Raw genomic sequence first — 11,043 nt, 5'->3', positions numbered from 1 at the left:
TTTTTCATAATTGGCCATACTTTTAGATTTGTCATTATTCTTTCTACTATTTAATAGTACCTATAATAGCTCACTTTTTCTCAGTAGTGCTGTTTATTTTATGCTACAGATGCCATTTAAAGCCCCAATCCTTCTATGTTAACTTCCATAAGTGTTATGCTTAATTTATTGCAAATATATTTATTACTGAATTTATCTTTTAACATTATACCACATTAGCATCCTCATTTTGAAAACTTTTATTTTGTTTGCTTAGTTGCCCAAACATTATGGCCCATATATTATATAGCTAGTTGGTACGGATTCATGTCATAGAGATTTGACAAATTTTACATTGATTATCATTCATTATCATAAAAATTTTGTTCTAAAAAAGAGAGGGTCTATTTTGACATACCAACAAATTGTAAGTTTGGTAGAACCTTTATGGTCTGTTGGAAAAAAATTAGAATAAGGGGGTTCATTGGAATGAGGAAACCCATACATAGATACCTCTCACGACCCCAAACCAAACTAGAACTCTTTGGAATTGTTGAAGTCAAATAATATGTTGCAGAATTTCTAAAATGAATACGCTCAAAGTTAAAATGAAAGATGATTGGAAATGACCGTAGAACTTCACAATGTCAGAGTCAAGTGAAACCCAATCAGTGAAAATAACAAGCAGATTTCAGTGTGATGCCAAGGCGTCTAATGTTTCACCAGAAGCCAGCTTCCTTCTAGTAATGCTTGTCCATGCTCAACATGTTCATTTTGCGCAAGTATTTATTCATGTTTGAGTTGTGGGGGTTACACTCAAAATGGTCAAGGCTGTAAGTAAGTGTGATTTTGCCTAAAAGGAGGGCTGAAGATCCCTGAGCCCCCTCTGTAGGCAACCCAAATGCCGAAAAAACCAGTACACGAAGGTATTTTGAGTCAAGTCTCAGCATTGTTATATAACGATACTTGTGCTACATTTGGGAGCACCGATTTTGGACCTTAGATTTAAATTTGAATGAATTTGAATAAATTTCAATATAATTTTATATTATATCTTATTCAAATCCAATACAAATCCAAATTCATACATTATCAAAACAAAAAGTTTAGATTTTCTATTGACATCATATTGTAGATTTTGCAAAGGCTTTTTGAGATGCATAAGCACATTGTTGAACTGCACAAATTATAGTGTTCTCACTTTCTTCACTTTCACAACAACTCCTTCCCTTTTTTTTTTTTTTGCCAATTTCATTGGATGATTGGAAACGAAATAACTTCCATATACCCTTTCCTGTCTGTTTAACTCATCTCTAATGCCTAGTGAACTCCCTTAAATAGTCTTATGCTTAGTGATCTCTATATTTGTTGATCGAAGATTTATGGCTTGCTCAGGTCATGTAAAACCAAAACCTCAAGAAACTTCACTAAACTCAGAACAGATCTGCAAACCCAATGTTGACATGTAAAGAACTTGTCACTTTAGATCAACAGAAATTTTTTAAAAAAAAATTGATGTGGAATAAATGATCAGTTGTGGGGCTTCATTCATGTTGTGAATTCATCTCTAATGCAAATATGATATGAAAAGAACTACTAATACTACTACTAATAAAGTTAAAGTTTTCTACCAGCAGAACACCAAAACATGCTTTCAAAGAAAAAATATTTAGGCCTCTAATCCTACTGTAATCTCTTAGGAGACTCAGAGCTAATAAATTTTGATTAATCTAGGTTCTTAACAGAAATCTTACACGGCGAGGCTTCCTGCCATCCTTTTCCCCAGTGGAATTAGATCTTTTAAGACAAGACTTTAGGTTGAACATGGGTGTCGTAAACTCGACTCTTTTTCTCTTCTGTTCATATGGGTCAAGCCAAAACCTGACATCCGCATGACCAAATATATCCCTTCTCTTAGCAAATTGGTAAGCAGCCACTGCATCAAGTTGGCAAAAGAAAACCACATGGGCAGAACCCGTATAGAAAAAGATTTTTGTTTTTAAAGAATCCACCGGACCAAATTTACTGAATTTCTTCACCAACTCAACCTTGGAAGGCAGAGCAAAATCCTTGGGGAACTTCATGTGCAAAGATGCAGGACCAACGAATCTGCCAACTTTTTCTGGTTCCTCAACCACTTGTGACTTAGCTGGTAAATCAGAATCAGTTGGCTCCTTTAGTTCTAAATCCTCCATGGAAGTCTTCTTAATAGTGGATTTCAGGATCACCTCCCTATTGGTCACATCAGATGTGGAACGACTACTACTGCTAGGCTGCATCTTGTTTTGATCAGTAGATAAGGAATTGTATCCACCGACTTCATCCTCATTGGCATGAGTTCCAACTGCATTCTTAAACAATGGCACAGTAGCAGAAGGCTGCACCAAACCAATGTGGGGATCAATTTTCACGTCCCCCGATACATTATGAACATCGGAAACACAAGCTACTTTGTCTGTCACGTTAGATGTGGAACCAACACTATTGTTTAACTGCATCTTGATCTGATTTATGAATAATGACGGATATTCGCTCGTTGTTGCAGTTGCATCACCAGCTTCATAACCATCAACATGATTTCCAATTGCATTCTTGAACCATACACTGGCAGAAGGCTGGACCAAACTGAGGTTGACATCACCTTTCATGTGCTCAGTGATTTTGTCAGAGGCGTTATTTAGATAGGAAATGGAGGTTCCACAATCATTTACATTAAACACACTTCCTTTACATTTCTGCTTCTTAACACAATATACCAAGGCCTTATCATCATTTAGAATATTAACTCTTCCTCCAGGTTTCTGCCCCATGCCAACTTCAATCATTTCAGGCATGGCAGATTTTTCAAGCCCCCTTTTCAATGCCAAACGGTTGAAAGGGCTTCCCGTGTAAAGTGTTAAGACACCAGAAGTATCTGCAATGCCATTTTTGTTTTCAACCTCCTTCCTCAGCCAAATCATGGAGGCATTATTGCATCCAGAATGATAGAATTGATCTTCACTGGTTTTATGAAGAGAATTTTCTCCTGGCCAGGGATTAGATATATTCTGGTATAAGAAATTCTGCACCATTATTTTCAAGCACTGTCCCCAACCACAGAAAGCATTTCGAGCCAGACAGTGCAAGTTTGCATGCATATCACAGTGACATTGTTCCACACTTTGCTCAGTGGAGTCTTTCTGATTTCCTGTCCTGAGTTCAAATGCCAGGGGAAAGCCATGACACTGACTTTCTTCATGTTGTCTTCTTACCAAGACACTGTCAGATCCATCAACATTTATGTCCGCAGGTGCATTGTCCAGCTCCTCAGGAGAGTAAGAATTAGCATTTTCTGGGAAGCAATCTTCCTTATGTTCACTGTAAGAAATAACAGCATCGTCATTGTTTTGCCTTGTAATTCCTGAGTTCACCAATCCTCTATCTCCTTCAGGCACTGAATGTTCCTCCATTAAAGCACTTGATTCGCCACCAAATTCCACTTGATTCTGGTGCAGAGAAGTAATAGCTTTTTCTGAAACAGAAGCACTGCAGTTTGCTCTCTTTTTTGCCCAAATTGCAAAATTATTATCCACTTGCTTAGACAATGCCTCACATTTATTCCTCAGTTCTAAGTCTCTCGATTCTTGGATGATTGGGTGCACAGTGTTTCCAAATGATGATGACTGCATTGTTGAATAAATGCCTGATTCAAAGTCAAAAGAAAAGAAAATTAACAAAAAAATCTGCCCAGTTCAAGATGTTAAAAAGAAAACTAAAGAATCTTGGACTGCTGCTGTTGCTGCTAATATTGGTAACTTATTAAAAAAATCAAGGAGAGTAGTCAAAGGCTCGCTGAATAGCATAAGAAGGTGAGAACATAATTGCAGTACAACAGTTAAGCTACAGCACATATATTCTTTGGAGACATACCTAAGGTGTTTCAAAATCTAGATAAAGTTTTCTTCTGTGAAATGGATTGATAACTACTGAAATAGAATTATAATGTGATAATTCTCCACTTTTACTAATAAAAGAATATGTTATGCGGAAAATATAGAATTTAAAACCCAGGATCGTTAGATTTAGTGTTCCACAATGAAAACATTTTGGAACCTCTGTACCAGTTCCTGATTCACTGGGTGTTAGAATTTACTGATTATCATGGTTCAGTATCGAACTTGCCAACACATATTTTATCAATCCAATTGAGGAGAAAAATTCAAAATTTCACTTAGTGCAGTTAAAGATCTAAAAAAAATTTGGCTTGCAAGTTACTTAAATGTTCATCCTTTCTTTTTCTTTACAAATTGCATATGGTTTCCTCGTGAAACACCACATCCATACAAATAAATAGCAAGGGGTGCCTCTTCTCGTATCACAAAACGAAAATAACACCACTGCTATTTGATGAAATTGAGGACCAAGAGCTGCTAATGTATTTGCATCTCCACTTTCAAAAGCCACTTAGTGCCTCCCGACTTATTTATCCTTATCTCCTGGAACCATTTTTATCCAGTATCCTCCAGGCATATTAACTACAATAAAAAACTCAACCACAGCTCCTTGATTCCTCTAAATTAATCTTGGAAATAGATATGACTGAGTGACCACATTGTGTACTAATTTGCATGAGAAATTACAACCCTGCTGATCTGAAAACTGAAAAATTATATGGCATAGCAGTCATCAAAATAGATGATAAGTACTAGCAAACCATCATCAAAGTTTTTTTATTTTTTTTAATAAATATGTAAAAATGGGAAAAAAATAAAACAGGAACCCTTTCCCATGAACATCACACCAAATCTATCAATTCAACTCATGAATCTAACAAATTTATATGAATTTATCAATTCACACAACACTAGATCTATCATATCCTAACAAACCTGATTGATTTAGAACATCATTTCTTTTATTTATTTATTTATTTATAACATGATTACCTTCCATTCTTTGCCTGTGTTATTTTTGTGCTAAAACAGGAGAAATAGAACTTTAGGTCTTACATTGTTGGAGTATAGTGTTCTTCCATTGAGAAGAAAGCGCAGAACACTCATCAATTCAAATAAAAACAAAATAAAACAATAATACTACTAGAAATTCGTCCAAAAAATTAATAGCCGTAATCTTAAAAAATGAAATCTTTAAGACTGCCAAGAACTTGAACCAGCTCTGACACATCTTATCAAACATTAACTCTTTTTGAACTCAAAAACCTCTCGGCTTTGAGTTTTGATATTGACATATTACCACCAGGCAGACATGCCTAATTTTGTTTATAATGGGTGATTATATTCATTTAATCAGTTCTCTTTCGATGCCAAGTAAGCATTCAGAGACCAACTACAAATGATATTTTGACATCTTTAGCTGAATCACTGCAAAACAGCTACAGATGAATTATTCCTTTTTGATACAGCATTTCCTCAGTTGCAACAGGAATGAATACGAACTGCTTTAGGGAAAGTATCATGATCCAGATTGTCACACAAATGTTGCTTGTAGTCCCAAAAAGAATTAATGTTGGATAAGATGTGTTGAGCTTTTTTTAAACTCAACAAAATCTCATTATTCTTCTAATTATAGCGATTAAGAAAACAGGCGAACCAAGAATTAAAATGAAGAAACACAATACAGTGAGGATTTTATTATAGATAAAAATGAGGAAATTTTGAAATGATACAGTATGAGAGAACAACTGGTCAACTTTTTTTGGGTATTTCAGGAAAGCAAAAGGCCACACCACTGCCTTGTATTGATCATCTCCATAAATAATTCAAGCATGATTCATGACTCATGAGTATGAGGATACCCACGAGTAAAAATGAATGAATAAATAAATAAATAAAGTGGCAAGAAGATCAAGTAAACTAGAGATGGAACAACAAATTCACGTACCGGTTAACACAGTTTTTGAACTTTCAATAGCAGAAGAACTCTTACAGCGCCGCCATGGCTCCTGGTACATAAGATACTGCTTCATCGAAACATAGTACCGAAAGATATCAAGCTGAGAAACCACCCTCGCCGCAGTAGCAATCTCTGCTTCTTCAATCCAAGGGAAAACAGCCATTCCGTGCACAAACCTCAACACCAAATCCGGCCGAAACGAACTGGTCTCCTCAAGAACCTGCTCCTTAGGTTTTCGGCGCACAGTCATGTGTTCCAACGACAATTGGCAAGGGCACATTAGCCGCCAAGCAGCGTTTCGACGAAACCGTACTAGAGCACGATTTAGCAACTCCTCAGACCCAACATGCTTATAGAGCGATTCGAAATTTTCCTCGAAGGAGCAGATTTCGGAATCCGGGAAGTACCGAGTTCTTGGGCAGTCGAAGAAGGAGACGAGAACCCCCCGCTGATCCCATCTCCGAACGAAACAGGGCTGCCATGATTGTGTTTGGTGCGAGGTCCTTCCCCAGACGACGTCTCCTTTCTGATAATTTCCGCGCACAAGCTCCATTTTACTCGCAAATCAAAAGCCTTCCCAGATTACTCGGCAGTCACAGAAATCTCAACGCTTCATTTTCCCTTCCCCAAAACTATCTCTCTCCTGTGTCTCCTGCAAACCCATGAACACACCATTAGGTTTAACCCCCACTCTCCCGCAAATCCATGAACATGTTGCGAACAAATTTGAAATGAGTTTATGGGCACTGCGGTCTACATCTACTACCACCGAAAGTTTATAAAATGGATACAAAAGGCATGAGAGTTTTTCCTCGTCTTAACTTTTTTAAAAAATATATATATTAAATAATATCACAGATAAGTAGACTCTGATGTAATCTCACTACTCGGAACAGCGAGATTTCTCACGTATGTATTTTCCTTGACTGTCACACGTTCGTGTCAGATTGGGTCTGACATTTAAATCTCGCTGCACAAAATAGCGAGATTTGCTTAAATATTACTACTCCAAGTAGCGAGATTTCGTGCACCTAACTTTTCCCTTTATTACTTATTAATAATTAATTAAATTGAAAATTCTTCAGTTATTAATTTAAATTTTGACATACAATAAATTATAGTTCGTAATTTAGTTAAATATATTTTTTTATCAAAAATAAATATAACAGTCATACACTATAAATATACACTAATTATATTTAATTAAATTGAGAAATCTTTTATTATTTTTTTGAATAGGAAATATTTAAATATTAATTGCAAATAATTAGTATTTAAATAATTTAACATGTTCCAAATAGAGCTTATGCTTCTTCTGTTGCCACTGTCTCTAGCACAAAGAGAGCCTAAGGTCTGTTGCCCAAGAAGTTGCTGCTGCTGCTATCGTTGTCAGCATAAATATTTATGGAAGCGCTGACGCTTATTTTATTCTCTTTTGGTTCTCCTTTTGTTCTCATGTTTTCTTTTAACATTACTAATTTGTTTTTTCTCTAACAATGAGTTTTAGGGATCTTGTTCCCTTTGATGGACTTAGGATTTTAATTTCCGCATTTCTGGCATTTCTTATTTTTGGTTTGTTTCTCTATTATCCTCTGTGTGTGTGTGTGTGTGTGTGTTTCTGTTCCACCATTTTTCTTATAAATTCTAATGTCATATTCATTTTGCTGATATGGATGTTTCAATTTTCTTCTGTTAAGGGTTAACCGTCCTTTTATAAATTGCAAAGAAAATTGAAATGATGAAGAGTAGAGAATAAAATATTGATTATTTTCATATGTAAAATACCGAAGTAAAGTATCTAATTTTTTCGGATTTAAAAACCTGCAAAGAAAAAAGACATCTTGGGTTTGTTAAGGTTAACATGGATGGATTGCTAATATGGAGGAAAGTGGGTGTAAATGCTGACGATTGCTATGAGAGTTTAGCCCAAGCACTAGAAGACATGTTTGTTAATCCAACAACGGGCATCACTTCCATTTTATCAGTAATGTGTAATTTACTTATTTTCTACAATTCGATCTTAAAAGTTTTGATGTGCGACTATTGTTAAATCATTGTTGCACCTCAATCTAACGACTAGCTTTTAGAACCTAGTGGTTTAAGAGTACATAGACATTTTGACCTCAAAGTTAAATTAGTACGACTAGGACAATAATGAGTTGCATAGATAATTTTATTCTAGTTTTAAAATGTAATTATAATTGTGTAACTACGTTTGAGTAGATAGAGTGTGCAAGCAAGAATGGCCTCCAAGCTTTTAAATGGATCATCCGAATTTGTGCTCACTTATAAAGATAAGGAGACAGACTAGATGCTCGTAGGAGATGTTCCTTGGGAGTATGCACCTTTCATTTCATTCCAAACAGAGCTTCCTCTTCTTCTGATGCTGCTGTCTCTAGCACAAAGAGAGCCGCCGATTCTGTTGCCCAAGAAGTTGTTGCTACTGCTACCGTTGTCAGCATAAATATTTATGGTAGCATAACACTTTTTTTATTTTCTTTTGGTTCTCTTTTTGTTCTCATGTTTTCTTTTAGCATTATTAATGTGTTTTTTCTCTGATAATGAGTTTTAGGGATCCTGTTCCCTTTGATGGAGTTAGGATTTTAATTTCTGCATTTCTGACATTTCCTATTTTTGGTTTGTTCCTCTATTATCCTCTCTCTCTCTCTCTCTCTCTCTATCTCTCTCTCTCTCTCTCTCTCTCTCTCTCTCTCTCTCTCTCTCTCTCTGTGTTTCTGTTCCACCATTTTCCCTATAAATTCTAATGTCATTTTCATTTTTCTAATATGCGTGTTTCAATTTTCTTTTGTTAAGGGTTAACCGTCCTTTTATAAATTGCAGAGAAAACTGAAATGATGAAGAGTAGAGAAAAAAAATATTGATTATTTTTATATGTAAAATACCGAAGTAAAGTTTCTAATTTTCCCAAATTTGAAGCTCGCAAAGAAAAACCAATTTATTAAAATATTAATCCATTTTTGTTGCAAAAATTAATCCTCTCAGCAACCAGGCAAAGCATATATTAACTAATCCTATAGAGTTATTTTTTATTTGGAGTTTTGTGTAATTGAGAAATTGTCCTTCTCTTCTACACCGTCTCTTTCTTGCTACTGTGAAACCATTTAAATTTAGTTAACTTTGAGAAGGGTCACTCATAAGGATCTGCCTATATTAATTTGGATTGTTAAAAGATTGGGATCATGACTGAAACTAAAAGATTGGCATAATTGATGCCTCATGTCACTATTTATTCTCTCTCTCCATGTCTCAACTAATATATTACTCATTAGTCATTACTATAAATAATTTTGTTCCTTGGGAGCAGTCAGGTTGTGGGATGGCCGCCTATAAAGGCTTATAGGATGAACAACTTGGCTAACCAGGCAAAGACTTTGACCTCTGAAGAAGATGAGACATGCGAGGATGATAAATTGCAGGATACTTCAAAGAAAAAAGGGTACAATGGTGGCAAGAAGAACAATACTGCTACTATGGAAAAAGGACATCTAGGGTTTGTTAAGGTTAACATGGATGGATTGCCAATAGGGAGGAAAGTGGATCTAAATGCTCAGGCTTGCTATGAGACTTTAAGCCAAGCACTGGCGGACATGTTTGTTAATCCAACCACGGGCATCACTTTGATTCACGAGTGTATTCTTTATTTTTTATATTTTTTATCAGTAATGTGTAATTTACTTATTTCTATCAATTTGATCTTAAAATTTTTTATGTGAGACTATTGTTAAATCATTGTTGCACCTCAATTTAACGACTAGGTTTAAGAACCAAGTGGTTTAGTAGGACTAGGACAGTAATGAGTTACATAGATAATTTTGTTATAGTTTTAAACTGTAATTATGATTGTGTAACTACGTTCGAGTGGAAAGAGTGAGCAAGCATGAATGACCTCCCAGCTTTTAAATGGATCATCCGAATTTGTGCTCACTTATGAAGATAAGGAGGCGGACTGGATGCTCGTACGAGATGTTCCTTGGGAGTATGCACCTTTCATTTCATTCTAAATGATTATACTAGTACAATATATATGTACTTATGTATATATGTTTGTGTGAATGTGTCTTTGTGTGTATATATGCACATATTTATGTATAATGTTTGTATATGCACTACTAAGCCCCAAATGGAATGATGTCAAATGACAGGGCTAGGCCTGTGGAAGACTAGCTGGTTTATTTTGAGCAACATTTTTAGGTGTAGGAGCAGTAGCTGCACTACTAGTAACCTAATATTAAACATTTTGGACAATGCTTTTAAGACTTATTTCATTCAAGTTCCTAGGTACTCCGAGCAGTGCATATCAAATAGAACATCATAAGAAAAGACAATATTGTAGTTGGAAATTGAGAGATAGGGTTAGCAAGTATCAGTTCGTCCAGGTTTTGAACATTGAGCTGGATCAAATTAAAGAGGTGTTTGTGCTTATCGAAGTCCTTTTTTTACACTTGTTACGTACACTATTTCGTAGGATTAATTTGAAATAGATACGCAATTGCCAAATTTTTGTAATAATGTTTCATATGTATAGGCATGTTGCCTATAAAAGATAGCCTTATGGTTAGAAATTTGACTTCGTTTGGTACATGCTTGAGCATGAATGTTGTGTTTAGTTTAGGGGGGGGGGGGAGGGAGATATAGGGTTCAAATTTCGGGAACAAAGTTTATTCCTCCAATTATTGTCAAACTTCATGTATGCAGTTCCACTAATATGCGATGCTCATTTGGCAGCAATTTTTAATGACAATTCATGAAGTTTGACATAATTTTCTTTTGTGGTAAGTATGCAGCTCATGACCTACTTTACAGGCATGAATTCTTTTCACATAAACCATGGTATATGTCCAATGAGTTACTATATATTTATAACGTCTGATTTTTATATTGAGTTCTTTAGTTGTTGTTGTCTCAATATTCTATAATATAAATAATAGTAATATGAGTATTGGACGTCAAAAGAAAACATTTATCTAACACACTCGATATCAGTATGTTCACAACGTTACATTCACCAGTTCCATACACATCCAACATATCAAATTACTGTAAAAATTTCGACAGAGTCCCATTTAAAAATTTAGCATTTCCATCCACACACCTATTCAAAGAAAACATTTATCCTACACAAGGCATGCCGGTATGTTCACAATGTTACAT

At 35.4% G+C, this 11,043-nt stretch overlaps 1 protein-coding gene across 1 annotated transcript; it reads right to left on the bottom strand.

The window, feature by feature from the left end:
* Positions 1-1,497: 1,497 nt before the first annotated feature.
* Positions 1,498-6,631, bottom strand: LOC131166479 (uncharacterized). The gene is made up of 2 exons (XM_058125079.1): positions 5,860-6,631; positions 1,498-3,661 (listed from the first exon to the last, which is right to left on the bottom strand). The coding sequence occupies exons 1-2, from the start codon at positions 6,422-6,424 to the stop codon at positions 1,710-1,712; spliced, it is 2,517 nt and encodes an 838-aa protein (XP_057981062.1). The 5' UTR covers positions 6,425-6,631; the 3' UTR covers positions 1,498-1,709.
* Between the last annotated feature and the right edge of the window lie 4,412 nt (positions 6,632-11,043).

This window comes from Malania oleifera, chromosome 10, assembly GCF_029873635.1.
Source record: "Malania oleifera isolate guangnan ecotype guangnan chromosome 10, ASM2987363v1, whole genome shotgun sequence".
NCBI lineage: Eukaryota > Viridiplantae > Streptophyta > Magnoliopsida > Santalales > Ximeniaceae > Malania > Malania oleifera.
Note: the sequence above shows the minus strand (reverse complement) of the source record. Positions and strands in the feature narration are given on the sequence as shown.